Source organism: Melozone crissalis, unplaced genomic scaffold (genome assembly GCF_028551555.1).
Source record: "Melozone crissalis strain CALT ecotype California unplaced genomic scaffold, PUWL_Pcris_2 ptg000063l_1, whole genome shotgun sequence".
NCBI classification, from domain to species: domain Eukaryota; kingdom Metazoa; phylum Chordata; class Aves; order Passeriformes; family Passerellidae; genus Melozone; species Melozone crissalis.
The window spans coordinates 13261974-13277497 of NW_026535841.1; the positions used below are offsets into that span (position 1 = coordinate 13261974).

General features: G+C 46.7%; 2 protein-coding genes across 2 annotated transcripts; both read left to right on the forward strand.

Annotated features, from left to right (window-relative positions):
• The first annotated feature begins 998 nt into the window (after nt 1-998).
• TMED2 (transmembrane p24 trafficking protein 2) lies at nt 999-7409 on the forward strand. The gene is made up of 4 exons (XM_054288493.1): nt 999-1191; nt 2342-2534; nt 4786-4893; nt 5939-7409. The coding sequence occupies exons 1-4, from the start codon at nt 1012-1014 to the stop codon at nt 6061-6063; spliced, it is 606 nt and encodes a 201-aa protein (XP_054144468.1). The 5' UTR covers nt 999-1011; the 3' UTR covers nt 6064-7409.
• Nucleotides 7410-8025: 616 nt separating this feature from the next.
• On the forward strand, nt 8026-15510 carry DDX55 (DEAD-box helicase 55). The gene is made up of 14 exons (XM_054288479.1): nt 8026-8133; nt 8373-8423; nt 8510-8596; nt 9160-9251; nt 9345-9407; nt 9970-10119; nt 10618-10807; nt 10945-11027; nt 11402-11533; nt 12444-12536; nt 13158-13272; nt 13941-14109; nt 14485-14777; nt 15148-15510. The coding sequence occupies exons 1-14, from the start codon at nt 8026-8028 to the stop codon at nt 15310-15312; spliced, it is 1791 nt and encodes a 596-aa protein (XP_054144454.1). The 3' UTR covers nt 15313-15510.
• The last annotated feature ends 14 nt before the right edge of the window (nt 15511-15524 follow it).

Genomic DNA, 15524 nt, shown 5'->3' on the forward strand with positions numbered 1-15524 from the left:
CTCATCCAGGCATGTGTGTGACCTGCAGCTCCTCAGGCTCAGCCTGTCTGGCAGATTTTGTCCACACTTGTCCCCACCCTGTGCCTGCCCTGACACGGCAGCTCTGCCGGCCCACACCTGGAGCAGAATGTGCTGATGGAAATCTGCCATTTGTGCACATAAACTTGTCTGGGTGTCACCAGGCTACAACAACCGCGCTTATTGGCAAAAGCAATGTATAAATATTTCAGTGGAAAGCCAGATTGTGTGTTAGTCTTTAACTCTTCCCCACATCATTAAAACAGCTAGTCATGAAACAGGCTGCCTTGAGCTCAAGTATTAGCTTCGTATTTCAGTTTGGGAGGTTTAATTGGAAATTAGCGCTTAAGCATGGTCATGCAAGGAATGGGTTTTTAAACAGTTACTCTGGGGTGAAGCAGAAACTGGACGTGCCATGACTGTGTTTCCTTAAGCGTGAATAGCCCACAAGCTGGGCTTCACTATTAACATCTTAAACATTGGCTGCTCCCCAAACATCTCCCTCACTGCAGCAAGTTCTGATTTCCCAATTTTAGCAGCAGCCTCGGCAGCGGTGACAGCCGCGGTGACAGCCGCGCTGCCTTGCTCCCGCCTGCCCTCATTGCCCCCGGAGCCGCCGGGACCCCTCAGGATCCGCCGCCCCCATCCCCTCAGCCGCCGTTTCCCGCCTCCCGCGCTCTCCCCGCCCCGCCGCGTTGCCGGGCAACGCCCCCTCATTCCCGCTTCTCGTTCTGATTGGCTCTCGCCGCCACCGCCCCGCCTTTTCTCCCCGCTCATTGGCTGCTCCCGCGCGTGGGTCCCGCCTCCCGCGCCGCGCGGGCGCTGCCTCAGCGCCTAGGCGGTCCCGCTGCCCTTTGTCTCCCGGCGGCCGCCGTAGCGCAGCCCGTACGTGGCAGCGGGGCGGTGGCGGCCAATGAGCGGCGGCCCCGTGCGCCGGAAGGGGCGCGGCGCGGGCCGGAAGCGCCGCTCGGTGCCGCCGCCGGTCGCTCCGCCATGTCGCCGGTGCGGGCGGTGCTGGCGCTGGTGGCCGCGCTGGCGGCCCCGGCCGCCGCCTACTTCGTCAGCATCGACGCGCACGCCGAGGAGTGCTTCCTGGAGCGCGTGCCGTCCGGCACCAAGATGGGGCTCATCTTCGAGGTGGCCGAGGGCGGCTTCCTGGACATCGACGTGGAGGTGCGGCGGCGGCGGCGGCGCGGGCCGACCTTGGGGAGCGGGGCCGGGCCCGTGCGCTTCGGCCCTGCCGTGTGCGGGGGCCCTCGGGAGCGAGCGGGGAGCGGGGCCGGAGCCGCCCCCGGGCCCGGGATGGTCCGAGCGGGGCCAGGGCGGGCTCCGGGCGGGCTCGGGGCGGTCCCGCCGTGCCGCGGGGGCTCCGTGCGGCGGCGGCGCTCAGGGCTCAGCGTGGGCGGCTCGGGCGGGCCCGGTGCCCGTGCGGTGCCACCCCCGGCTCCGCCGCTCCAGGCTCGGTCGGGCTGTTCCCCCTTCCCGTGGGGATTCCGCCCCCGCCGCGCTCGGTGCAACCCCGGCACCGGGAATTGTGTGGCGGGAGGAGCGCCCGCGGTTGCTCTGGAATCGGTGCTTCCCCTTGAACTGAAGATGTTGTCTCTAATCCCGGTGGTTGCATCGGGGAAGTTCTGAGCCAATTCTGATCTTCAAATAGGAATCGAATCAGGAGATGCCGAGTACGAACTGATTTAATCTGTTAGAGAGCAGAGAGGGTTTTGTTCGGGATGTCACAGATGTGGGAGCTGTTGCTGAGAGCCCTGTAGCAGTTGGAATGACCCAGGATGGGACACAGGACAGGGCTGGCAGCTCTGAGAGCCGTTCCCGTGTCCCTTGTGGAGGCTCAGCAGCAGTGTGGCCCGGTGGGAGGGGAATTCAGGATCACAGTGACCCGGAGAGCTCAGAACTCAGGTGTTCCCTCCTTTTGAATGGTAACTGCAACAATGCCCGACTGTGTGTCTAAAGTCGATTGGAGAATGGCTTTTTTTCCTTTTTGTTTTCCTTCAGACATCAGAGATAAGGTTTCCCCTGCAGTTGTTAATTTGCCAAAGAGCCAGGCTTTGAGGTTTGCTTGCTCTTGACTCCTTATCTCGACCACAGGAGGCCAGGGAGGGAGGCTTTTGCACAGCTTTCTTTACCAAGAACTTTGTGGGGTTTTATAACAGAGATTTCTGTGTGGGGAGCTGCACCAATGAGTTGTGGGAGGGAGAGATTGGAGTGTGCCAAAGCAGGCAGATTGCAGACGGTGCTGGTGCCTGTGATGGTGCATTTGAGAGCTCTGTGTTTGGATTCAAACCTGTGACCCTCTGTTTTCCCCACACAGATCACAGGCCCTGATAATAAAGGGATTTATAAAGGAGACCGAGAGTCCAGTGGAAAATACACCTTTGCTGCCCACATGGATGGAACCTACAAGTTTTGCTTTAGCAACAGGATGTCCACCATGACTCCCAAGATAGTGATGTTCACTATCGATATCGGGGAAGCTCCCAAGGGGCAAGACATGGAGACAGAAGGTGAGGAAGAGTCCTGGGAGGAGCTCAGCTCCAGTTTGGGAGCCTTTCCCTGCCTGCATGACTTGGGAACTTGAGTAGGGCTCTCAGCATTCCCGTTCCTCCAGGTGTGGTTAGCTGTTCTCCTGCACAGCTAAAGTGGATGTTTTTAGAGCTGGTTACACAATTTGAGGCAAAATCACCAGAGAGGCCCATCTGCAGACACTAATCTTCCATCCTTTAGCCCTTCATCAGTGCCATCCTCTGATTCCTAGCAGGCTCAGCAGAGTGGAGCCTTAGTTGTAAATGTGCTGATAGAAAACTCCTCCCATAGCTGTGTAAATGACTGTATTATCTGCAGCCTTTTGTCCTGTACCTGTGTTCATCTCTCACACTTTCCTCTAGGTGGTGGAGATACCTGGGATGGTATGTGGACTGCTTTTTGAAAGCTCCTTAGCATCTTGTCTCTGGCACATGTTCATTCACTAACAGCTAACTTGGCTTTTTCTCTGTAACCTTGGTTTGGAGCATGGGAATGTCTGTATTTAATAAACTACCCCAAAGGTCTGATTCTGAGCAATGCTGAGCTCCCAGAGGCAGGTTTATACCCTGAGCAGCTCTTGGGATCAGCTCCTTGCACTGAGGGCAGTTTGCCTTCAGTGGTTATTCATGGCTGACGGAGGATTTGATCAGTTTAGGTGAAATTGAGCTAAAACATTGAACATCCAAGAATGCTGGATGTTTTTGGCAGTGCTTGCCTTCTATTGCTAAAGGGGATGTTGAGTAATCAAAAGCTTTAGGAGGCAATAAGCTGCTCCTAGGTTATGAATTATTGCTGATGTGTCAGGGGGAAAACTCAAACTTGTCATTTGCTGTAAAAAAAGTAAATACATTGCCTAGCAAGTTATAAACTTTATTTATAAATCAATGACTGTAGCTAGAAAGGGCAACCAATTCTTGTTTTCTATTTTGGCAATTAAATAACTTGGGCTTGATTGAGTGCTTGATGTCACTTAAAAAACAGCACATTCCTAACTTTGGATTTTTTAAAAGACTCAAATCTTTTATTGAGTCTGCCTATATCTGTTGTAAAGAGTATTAGTGCAATAAGACAATTTCTGAAGTGAATTTTTGGAGTGTTTTTTACACTGTCCCTGCAACTGTAGTTTCTTCTCTTACCAATAAACTGCACTTGCTGCAGTGACCAGCTGGCCATGAAAATAAGGGATTTGAGGTACAGGGAAAGTGAGTGTGGTTTGCACAACTATTGAGATTTTAATTTTAATTGTATGAGTGTCATTCTCTGGTCCTCTCTTTTGACTGTTCCCCACAAGGTGTGTGTTTTGAATACTCTATTTTCAGACTGTGATCTGAAACACTTACAAATAAACCTGTAGTAAGGTAGCTTCCAAGTCAACTGTGTCCTTTGAAAGGAAAATATGTTGGGTTTTGTGACTTTTAAAGAGAGCTGATTGCCCAGGGCGTGTCTGTGGAACCTCAACCTGATGCTAGAGCACTTGGCAAATGCCTTGCCTAATTTATAAATTTGTGATGGGCAGATATTTGAGTGTGGATGTATTAAAAAGATCCTGTGATTGGCAGTCAAACCACTAAATCTGAGATCTCTGAGCCTTCCATTTGCTGACCTGTCTCAAGCTGGTTTTGTGCTGCTGGTTTGGTATTTAACTCCTCTCCTGCTTTCACAACACCACAAGTGAGGGCTGTGCCAGCCCCCCTGGGCATTGTGCCCCCTCAATGCTGGGTTTCAGCTGAGCTTGAAGATCACAGGATGGGATTTTTTGCTTCAGAAAGTGATCTCGTGATTTGCCAGCATCATGATCTTGAGCTAAATTCTCAGTCATTCTATTTTTGCAAGCTTAACAACTAGGAAAAGCTGTCATGTTAAGATAATTTGCTTGGAATATATTGGATGATATTGGCAAAATAGATATTAGTGTGTGGTACTGATCTCGTGCATTCTTCCATTCTGTTCTCCTGGAAAAGTGTGTGCACACTGGAAATGTGGGCTCTGTGCTGAGTCTGAGCTGTGTCTCCTCCTGTTGGATGTGGAGAAATGTTCTCCCACTTGTTAAACACCACAGAGACACGTCAGGGAAAGTGCTACAGAAACTGAGCTTGGCTGTCAGGGTAGGAAGTGTTCAGCTGTACTGCCAGACCTACAGCAGGAAATTACCTTTAACTGCTCATAAATCCATTGAAATCCTTGTCTCCAGTCATTAACAGCCTTTCTGATGCTTCTGAAATTGCTCTGCAGCTCACCAGAACAAGCTGGAAGAGATGATTAACGAGTTAGCAGTGGCCATGACAGCAGTGAAGCACGAGCAGGAGTACATGGAGGTGCGGGAGAGAATACATCGAGCAAGTAGGTGCCAGCCCAGCCACTGCCTTCCCCTCTGCTCTGACCTGGGAATGGGCATCTAAACATCACTCCATGAAAGCTATTCCCACTGACTTCAAAAGTAACCATTTAAATCCTGCAGGGCCTGACACAGAGGAAGGAATGGAGGTGGTGCTTGCAGTCATCTTTAAATTGGCTACCCCTCGTTGTTATACAAAATAACATTTGCTTAAGTGATGTAAATTCTGCACTTGTTTGGATGGTGTATTCATGCAGATACCAGTGATGGTGTTATTTACTCCATGTACAAGGGCAGGGTGAGCCATGGGATGGTTTTAAATTGAAAGGGAGGAGGTTCAGATCAGGTACTGGGGAAAATTCCTGTCTGGGAGTGTGGCACAGCCCTGGCACAGTGTGCCCAGAGGAGCTGTGGGTGCCCAAGGAAGGTGTCCCTGCCTGTGGTGGGGGTGAGATTGGATGAGTTTGAAGGTCCCTTCCAACCCAAACCATTCCATGATCTGGTTCCCAAACTTTGGTTGAACTGTTACTTCACCCTTGAAGTGGATGTGGTTTAATAATTGAGCCAAAATCTTTTTTTAAAATGTTTTGTTGAAATAGAGCAAAACTACTGTTACTTTCATGGGTGAGAATCAAGGGCAAGTATTTTTGATGTGAAAACACAATGTTATATGAAAGCAGTGTTCCCTCAATTATTTGAAGCTATGAATATCTCCAGTTTTGTGACATTTGTTACTAAAAATCTGAATGTTTAGAACCAAAGATGGTGACCCCTCAGAGATCAGCAGTTCCCTGCTTGACTCTGAAAAAGCAGGAGGCTTTGTTTGGCAGTTTAGGGGCTAGAAGGGTGGGCAGAATAGAGACAGATGCTGCAGTATGTCCAAAGTGGGTTTAAAAACAAACTTTTCAGAAAAATCCCCCTCAGATCTCATCTCTGTGATGACCTGGCACAAGCCCAGTGCTTCCTGTGCAATGCTCCAGTTTCACTGCAGAATGTTTGCAGTTTAAATGCTTTGTTACTAACTACTTTTTTCTTTTTTTCCCCCAACAGTTAATGACAACACAAATAGCAGAGTGGTTCTTTGGTCATTCTTTGAAGCCCTTGTACTAGTTGCCATGACACTGGGACAAATCTACTACCTGAAGAGGTTTTTTGAAGTCCGAAGGGTGGTGTAAGATCCTTCTGTGGTCTCAGATTTCAGTTCACTCTCTACCAAACATCCTGGTCACAAACAAAAAAAAGTCATTTAGTTTCTGAACCCTCTTTACTGAACTGTAAAACTTATCTGCTTATGTTCCTTCCTAGTTAAGAAAAAAAAAAAAAAGGAATTGTTTTTATATATCTTCTGTAGCAAAAGCTGTGCTGAAATCTTGTCACTTTATTGGCATCATTTTGTTCCACTGAGATCTGCCCAGTCTGTGTGCTAAGCAAGGTCCAGGCAAGCTGCAAACTCTGTAACTCACTCCAGTAACAAGCTCTTCTGTCCTTTCTGACTTCTTTCCCTGTCTGCAGAAGCACTTGCACTTCTGCCCAGGGAAACGGTACAAGGCCCTAAGGTGACTGTTTGCATCCTCACACCCTCAACCCTGCAGTAGGTCCTACCAACCTGAAATAATCCCTTCTCCACTCACAGAAACTGCCAAGGAAAAGCTTAAAATTCATAAATTCATACCTAGTTGCTATTTAAAAGATAGTCATCAGCAACTGTCTTAATGATACCAACTTCTTCCCAAAGTTCTTTTTAATTAAATAGTTGATATAAAAATGCTTTTTTTTGTTCTCTGCTCATCACCAAATGTTCCTTACACGGTTTTTAGTCTCTCAGAGGTTTTATTTGGAAGCCAATTGTGTGCAGTGTCTTGGCAAACACTGGTGAACCCTTTGGCTTTTGCAGGTCCAAAGCTCAGACTGTTTGCCCGGTGCCCAGGGCAGAAAGTTCAGGAATTCTGGGTTCCTGAGGCCAGAGGGTTCTGGATCCTGGGGGTTCAATCCACGCTATGCAGCCCTTGTATTTAAGTGCAGTGGCAAACTCTGCCATGATCTGATCAGAATTAGCATAATGCTAAATACTGGTGTGTTTTCTTTTTTCAGGCACATGTAGATTTGTTTTTGTACAAAGTTCCTTTCCTCGGTTCTCTGATGATTGGTTTAAAAATTTAAGAAGCGTCTGATGTGGGTGCTGAGCCAGGATTATGTTGTGACTGATGTATATTAGTTGTAATCATTTTTGGGGGTGGGGTGGGGTCTTTTCCAGGGGGGATCCTCTACAAGTAACACACAACAGTTTTGTACAATTAATTTAAAATTTGTTACAGGTTTTCATGTTCCAGGTAAAGTTTTTTCAACCTCGGGCAAACACTTGCAGCAGTTCTTCAGAGAGGTGGCTGTTACACCTTATTGCAACTGTTGTGTGCCAATATTTTTGTGTAAAACACTGAAAATTGAATTCTAAGATGTACATTTAAAAATTGCTCGTGAATCTAAATATGACCCAGGTTCGATAAATAAACAAATTCTTTAAAAAAAATAAAAAGCAGCTTTGTGGGTTTTTTTCTTTAATACTTTAAGGAAGTACAGATTAACACAAAGGGGTTTTTATAAATTATTTATTTAGTAGTGGCCATAAACTGAACCACAAGAAGTTCCATATCAATGTGATGTGAGCAGTGGAAATGCCCAGGGAGGTTGAGGATTCTCCCTCTGTGCAGACATTCCAAACCCACCTGATGTGTTCTGTGTCACCTCCTCAAGGTGACCCTGCCTTGGCAGGGAGCTCGGACTGGCTGACTCCAGAGTTTTCTCACAATCCTAACGATTCTATCATTCCCTGCTTTCTTAAAATATCAGGAATTTACCCTGACTCCATCCAGAATAAATATCAGGTAACTCTGAACCCACAGCTTAGGTTTGGGGTACTCGGGTGGCTCAGCGCTGCTGTAATACCCTCACAAGTACTCACTGCGATAGGCAGCTGCCATAAAAATGGGAATTTTTGGTTAAATCCGAAATTTGCTTTCCACCGCGGAGGCGGGGCGCGGCGGAACTGATGTGCGGCGGAACGGGAGTGCCGCGGTTGTGTTTCCGCCGAGGCCGCCGCGGGTGCCGGTGCGGGGGCGCGGCGGGGCGGTGGCACCAAGATGGAGGCGGTGTGTGAGGGCGGCTGGGGCTCGCTTCCGGTGCCGCTGAGCCCGGGCGTGCTGCGGGCGCTGCGCGAGCTCCGCTTCCACCAAATGACCCCGGTGCAGGTGCGGGGCCCCGCGGCACGGCCGGGGAAGGGAGGCCGGGCTGGGGAAGGAGGGCGCGGGCGGTGTCAGGGGCGCCGGGGCCGTGGCGGTCGCAGCAGTCCTGAAGCCGCATCCGTGATTTCCCCACCGGCGCTGCCTGGGTGATGTTCACAGCGAGCTCTGATGTGTCAGAGGAGTTTTCACCTCTGTGAGATTTATCACCTCTTCCCTTGCTCATGTGGTACTTCTCTTTTTTTCAGTCTGCGACCATCCCGCTGTTCATGAGTAACAAGGATGTGGCTGCGGAAGCCGTGAGTGCTTTCCCTTCCTGCAGCTCCTTTTTTCCAGCCCTGTCTCCGGAGCTGAGGGAGGGCTGACGCTGTTCCCGCTCTCACAGGTCACAGGCAGTGGGAAAACCTTGGCGTTTGTGATTCCCATCCTGGAAATTCTTCTCAGACGGGAAGAAAAGTTAAAGAAAATGCAGGTGAGATTAAAATATCCAATACTGAGTTCATTTTTGTGATGTGCCAATAAGATTTGAGAACTTCCAAGAAAATATCCACAAGGAAAATTGCCTATACACAGAGTGACTGTGCTCAGCAACAATAAACTGTTTAAAACCTGGAAATAAAATTGGGGTGCTCTCACTGCATTTAGGTACAGCTTCTCCTCTGGCAGGAACAGAACAGGGCTCTGAGCTGTGAGAAAAATGTCCCAGAATATAGGATACACTGATGCACTGCAAGTGAGATTTGAATGCTTTTTAGCACCCATTGACCTTGAATACATTTTAGTGTGCAGGGAACTTCAGTGTCATTTGCTGTTAAATGTCATTGTCAGATGCTGCTCTTTCAGCAGGGACATTTTACACATTGATTCAAAGTCTTTCATAGACATTTTTGAATATTTTTTATGCTTTATTGTATTTCTGTGGAAATGTTTTGTCTGAAACCAGGCTCACAATCATGGTTTATATTCACTTAGCTGAAAGGGAGGATTCTGCCCAGATCTTTCTTTTTTTCCTCCCCACAAATTCCTGTTTTTCAGGTTGGAGCTATAATCATCACCCCAACCAGGGAGCTGGCCATTCAGATTGATGAGGTGCTGTCACATTTCACCAAACACTTCCCCATGTTCAGGTGGGTGAACTTCAGCACTTCCATGGCCACACTTCCTTCTGTCACCCAGCAAAACTTCCAGGTGACCCAAATCTTTCTGTTTCCCTGTTTCAGTCAGATTCTTCTCATTGGAGGGAGGAACCCCATGGAAGATGTGGAGAAGTTCAAGGAGCATGGGTGAGTTGTTTGTTCGGTGTCTCAGAGCTGTGGTTTTCTCCTTGTCAGGGTTCTCAGCCCAGAGCTGTGCTCCTGCTGCTGCTGCAGTGGGATGTGCTGCCAGAATCTTTTGGGGTGAGCTGGGAGATTGTGGGGTCTGTTCCTGGAGTGAGGTGCAGCCCTTATGGACATCAGCACCATTTCTCTGCTGACTGGGTGAAGAACAGAACTGAAAATGCCTTCAGTGGATATTTCACTTCTCCCTGCTCATTAAATTCGTGGAATTGTTTGGTGCTGATGCTGATGCTGGAGTTTTGAAGGAGCCCTATTTGCCCCTGGCTTTTGCATGGAGACACCAAATATTCCTGCAGTGATAGCTGCTTGCTGTTTATTTTCTAAACTTTTCTTTCATCTGGGCATTCCCCCCACGCCATGCCACCGAAACATGGGTGCAGTTAAAGGTGACAAAATGAATTGTTTTACTGAAGAGTGCAGGGCAGGGCTGTGCTGTGGGAGCAATGTCAGGAGTTCTCCCAGATTGCTGCCCCTGGGTGAGGGAAGTTTTCTGTGTGTGCACCCACAGGGGGAACATCATCGTGGCCACCCCGGGCCGCCTGGAGGATCTGTTCAGGAGGAAGGCAGAGGGGCTGGACCTGGCCAGCTGTGTCAAGGCTCTGGATGTGCTGGTGTTGGATGAAGCTGACAGACTCCTGGATATGGGCTTTGAAGCCAGGTATTGAAATAATAAATTTTGGTGGTTCTTCTGCAGTTTTAAATGAGTTCATGTGTGATGAATGTGAATGAGCATGGTCTGCAGTGCCCTCCAAAGTTAATTTGTTCTGTTTTTTGAAATTTCTGAATTTGTTCTTTCATCTTTGTTCTGTAACTACACAAAGCAGTTGCTAAGGGGGAGGAGAATCAGGAAATGTGGGGCCTCAATGAATATGGAATTTCCTTTGCTGAAATGTATGTTAGCATATCTCTATTAATAAATATCATTATTCACACTTCAGAATGGCTTAAAACACTTTAAACAATAAGCTTTGATCTCTCTTTTCTCTGTATTTCTGAGAGAAATTGAGGTGATAGCTTACCTCTCTGTCTCAGAGCTAAGGTAATTATTTCAGTAGCAGTTTGATGTGATAACAAAGCCTAAACTCCTTTCCAGTGATTGAAGCTCCTCCTGAGGGAGGCCTTGGGACAGTTCCATTTTCCCTGTGCTCCCTTGCAGCCTGAATGCCATCCTGGACTTCCTGCCCAAGCAGAGGAGGACAGGGCTGTTCTCAGCCACGCAGACCCAGGAGCTGGAGAGCCTGGTGAGGGCCGGGCTGCGGAACCCCGTGCGCATCTCGGTCAAGGAGAAGGGGGTGGCAGCCAGCAACACCCAGAAAACCCCAACTCGCCTGGAGAACTTCTACATGGTGTGAGCCTGGGCTCCCACTGAGCTCCCTGTCCCCTCTCCTTTCTTCCAATAAGATTTTAAGTCTTGGCCACTTAGGATCGCCTTAACAGGAGAGCCAAAGTCCATTTTTTTATGTTTTTCTTTTGCATTTTTTAGATCTGCAAGGCAGATGAGAAGTTTAACCAGTTGGTGCATTTTCTTCGGCAGCACAAACAGGAAAAGCATCTGGTCTTTTTCAGGTAATTCTGTTTGTGTTTCATTGTGAGAACAGTTTGGTTTTTAATTACCCAAATTCCAAACCTCTGCCCTTTGTTGCAAAGGGCACAACTATTTTCAAAGTGATTCATTTTGAGAGCTGTTTTTTAGAATATGGTGTCTAAAAAGAGATTAATCATTGCCTCATGTCAGGATTGTGTTATTAATCAAAACATACATTTTAAGCATTTTTAAAGTAAGACATTATAGATGATTATATGTTAATTATAAAAATTATGTGCATGTTTAAATAAAAATAGTGTATATTTTTGAAAGAGCTTAGGAAACTCTAGCTTGATTAAACCTGATTAAAAATGCAGAATAACCTTTTCCTTTATGCCTGTCCTTATCACTACAGCACATGTGCCTGTGTGGAATACTATGGGAAGGCTCTGGAATCCTTAATTAAGCAGGTGACAATAATGAGCATCCACGGGAAGATGAAGCACAAGAGAAACAAGATTTTCACGGAGTTCCGGAAGCTCCCGGGGTGAGAACGGGGGAGTGGCTGAACAGTGAGGGGGAGGTGGTTGTGTCTGACTCTTCTGCTGCTGCTGCTTGAGTGGAAGGATGGCTCAGGTGAAGGATGCTGCAGGCTGGCTCTGAGTGTGTTGATGGTATCACAAATTGTGATATTGATAGTATCACAAAGTGTGACCACAAACAAAGGGAGAATGGGACTGGAGCATCTGCACCCTACTGTAGATAGTCCATGTGGCAGCACAGGAGGTGAGCACACTGCTCTCACTTGCTGCAATCACACATTAGCCCTGATGTTTAAACTAACTGGTAGCAAAAATCAGCTTTTCCTGATCATTAAGCAGAGTGGAAACCAGGATGTTCCTTTGTTGGTGTATGAGCAAGAACATGGCAATGCTGCTGTAACCTGCCCACAGGGAAATGTGCTTTGGCAGCTTTGCAGGATGCTGTTAAGAAACTCTTGCCTCATCAACTGTCATTTTTGTTATTGAATGGGACCCGAGTTTTAGCTTTTTATATTATGAGAAAAATAATTACCAGCAGATTGTAAGAACAGCTGTTGAAAAGAACAGCATGGCAGTTCTGCTAAAATTGTCACTCAAGTCTTGGGTCTTTTATTTAAACATTTTTTATAGTACATTCAGCTGTGGTGGATGCAGTGCTGGTTTAAAATTTGAATTTTTAATGGGGAATTGATTTGTCTTAGAAATATAATATAAATCACAATAACTTTCAAAATGTAATGTAGAATTTTAGGTGGTGAAAGCTGCAATTACCTTATATTTTGTCTCTTAAAAAACCTCAAATATTTTAGTGTTTTGTTCCTCACTCTCCAGTGAAGGTGCAGAACACACAGCTGTGAGGAGGCTGGCTCTTCTCAAAGGACAGGTTAATGAAAATCCACTTTTCCTTCTTCCCAGGGGCATTTTGGTGTGCACAGACGTGATGGCCCGTGGCATTGACATTCCAGAGGTGCACTGGGTGTTGCAGTATGACCCACCCAGCAGTGCCAGGTACAACTTCACATCCTGAGATCCTTTTCCTTTCTGTGTGGTCTTCTCTTTCTGTGCTGTTCAGGTCTCAGTTAGGAACAAAAAAACGCCTAAAACACATCTAATCACTTCCTGGGGGTTAATCTGAGAGAACACACAAAATAATGCAGAAGCAAGGCTGAAACAGTGCAGGGTTTGTTGTCACTGCTGAATTGCAGTGACTCTGGGGTGTAGGTGTCAGTCAGGGGGTGATTGTCACATCTCTGTGCAGAGGTGGCTCTGGGGTTGGGCTTTGTGTGAGAATATCAGAGAGTGAGGGGTGACACTGGGGTGAAGGAGAACAGAACTGAGAGCAGGGACTGAGCTCTTCAAGGAATGGTACATTGAAAGCTCACAGGAAAGGAGCTTTTCTGTGAATTTTAACTTTTGCTGTCATAATTCTTCCTCCAACTTGCTTGAACTTCACTCCCAAAGCAGACACCCCTTGCTTTAGCCTAACAATTGAGTGGGATTGCCACACACCTCTTGTGTTACACTTTGCTCATTCCTGTTGGTTTAGTTTAGTGTTTTCCATCCCACAAGATTTGCCCTTTTGCTGCCCAGTGCTCCCAAAGCCACTGAGTCTCTGCTGGGCTCTTTCAGTGCCTTCGTGCATCGCTGCGGTCGCACGGCGCGCATCGGCAACGTGGGCAGCGCTCTGGTGTTCCTGCTGCCCATGGAGGAGTCCTACATTAACTTCCTCTCAATCAACCAAAAGGTGAGCAGCCTTTTACTCTACCCCAAAGCAGGAAAGAGCAAGGGCACAGACTTACTGATAGCAGCTTTGAAATCTGAATTTGTAGAACTTGGGGTCATACACGTGGGTAATGTTTTAGCTGAGGTGCAGAATTAAGACAAGAGCTGCTTATTAATCACCAAATGCAGCTAGAACATGAAATTCAGCTCCAGTGTTAGCCCCTGGGTTTGTAAGAGGAACATGCAAAGAGTAAGGAAAGGCCTTTTGTTCCTAGGGGTGTAAATGGAGCATTTGCAGGAGGGCAGTGCTGGCTTACAGTCCTGCCCCAGCAGCTCACACCCGGCAGCCTCTCTGCTCCTTACTTACAACTCCTGCAGTCTCCATGCCTGCTCCTGCCTGTGAGGGATTCATTGTGTGAGTTCTCTGGAGACCTCCTAGTGAGAGCAGAGCTTGGTGAAGCAGGAGATGAAGATGTTGCCTCTGTGGAGCTGCAGTGTGAGAACTCTGCTGGGCCAGGAGCTGCTGTGTGGGGCTGATGGTCAGCAACACTCATGTGTTGGAGTGCTCAGAGGGAAAGGGGCTCAAAGTTGACTGAGGATTAGCTGGGCAAGAAGGGTGAGTTTGAGGTTTCACAGTGCATTCCACATCATTTGGGTGAATTTTGGTTTTGTTTATTTTCTGGTTGCCAGTGTCCCATGCAGGAAATGAAACCACAGACAAATGTGCTGGATCTTCTCCCCAAGCTGAAGTCCATGGCCCTGGCTGACAGGGCAGTGTTTGAGAAAGGGATGAAAGCCTTTGTGTCCTATGTCCAGGCTTATGCCAAACACGAGTGTAACCTGATCTTCCGGATCAAAGGTAATTCCCCCCAGGGCCGGGACCTCTCACTGCTTTTCTCAGACAACAAAATGGATAAAAAGCTAATTTAACTGAAGCACAATGGTGTTGTCCACAAGCTTCAGTTTCTGATTTTGATCTCACATTTCCTTCCACCACCATCAGATTTTGACAAATCTCCTATTTTTTTCCAAACATCCTGTTTCAAAAGAAAACATTTCAATATGGAGCTTGACCAAACTGATAAAAGCAGAAATAAAAGTGACTTAGTATTGTTGCCAGTATTAAGGTATAGAGTGCAAACAATACTTTAAAATAATATTCACTTTTTTTTTCCTCAGTTAAATTAACTTTTTATCCAGCAGGAAACTGACTTTATGATCTTTATTTCAACAGATCTGGATTTTGCCAGTCTTGCCAGAGGTTTTGCATTGTTAAAAATGCCAAAGATGCCTGAACTAAGAGGAAAATGTTTTCCAGACTTTACTCCAGTCACTGTCAATACAGACTCCATTTCATTTAAGGATAAAAACAGAGAAAAGCAGAGACAAAAGAAATTAGAAGAACTAAAAAAAGAAAGAGAGGAAAATCAAGGAAAAAAGAAATTTGTAAAGAACAAAGCATGGTCAAAGCAGAAAGCCAAGAGGGAGAAGAAGAAGAAAGTAACAGCTAAAAGGAAGCGTGAAGAGGTAACTGTGTCCATCCCTTAACTGATTTCTGTAGTTTTGCCAATGGCAGAACCCTGGGATTTCAGTGGGGTGGAACTGATGGCTGTGAAATAACATTTTAGGACTTGGACAAGCAAAGCTTAAAAAAATGATAGAGGTTTTTGAAGCCAAACACTAAAACAACTTCTCAGCACTGATGCTGGTCAGTAATAGGATTTTTATTTCTCAAGTGCAGAAGTATGGCCTGAGGGTGCTTTTGTCAATTGAATTTATTATTTTCTGCTTGGATATTTCTGGCAAACTCTGACTTGTAATCTTCTCTTGTGTTCAACTGTGTACAATGAAAACCTTTTGATGTTGTGTTTAATTTGTTGTTCTCAACTTCCAACAGGGCTCTGATATTGAAGATGAGGATATGGAAGAGCTGCTGAATGATACAAGACTTTTGAAAAGATTAAAAAAGGGAAAAATTAGTGAAGAAGAGTTTGAGAAGAAACTAACAGGCAACCACAGGCTCAAAGCAGAAACTGTTGAGGACATAGATTCTGAAGGCTGACAGTCACTCTAACCACATTTTTACATTAAAACACTGCTTATTTCAATAAAACTGGATTTTTATAAAAAATGGAGAACAAAATACCTCTATAAAAAGAGAACAAAGCTGATCTAATTTCTTCACAGAGAGACCTGGCATCCCTAAGGACACAGAGCCTGCAGTTGTTGAGAACAAAGCTAAAAGCACCACTCTGCTGTGGCAGGAGCTGCAGG

Coding starts and splice junctions, on each gene's coding strand:
- TMED2 (XM_054288493.1), top strand. CDS start 1,012: ATGTCGCCGGTGCGGGCGGTGCTGGCGCTGGTGGCCGCGCTGGCGGCC. Junction 1,192..2,341: donor TCCTGGACATCGACGTGGAG/GTGCGGCGGCGG, acceptor TTCCCCACACAG/ATCACAGGCCCTGATAATAA. Junction 2,535..4,785: donor GCAAGACATGGAGACAGAAG/GTGAGGAAGAGT, acceptor ATTGCTCTGCAG/CTCACCAGAACAAGCTGGAA.
- DDX55 (XM_054288479.1), top strand. CDS start 8,026: ATGGAGGCGGTGTGTGAGGGCGGCTGGGGCTCGCTTCCGGTGCCGCTG. Junction 8,424..8,509: donor AGGATGTGGCTGCGGAAGCC/GTGAGTGCTTTC, acceptor CCGCTCTCACAG/GTCACAGGCAGTGGGAAAAC. Junction 8,597..9,159: donor AAAAGTTAAAGAAAATGCAG/GTGAGATTAAAA, acceptor CCTGTTTTTCAG/GTTGGAGCTATAATCATCAC.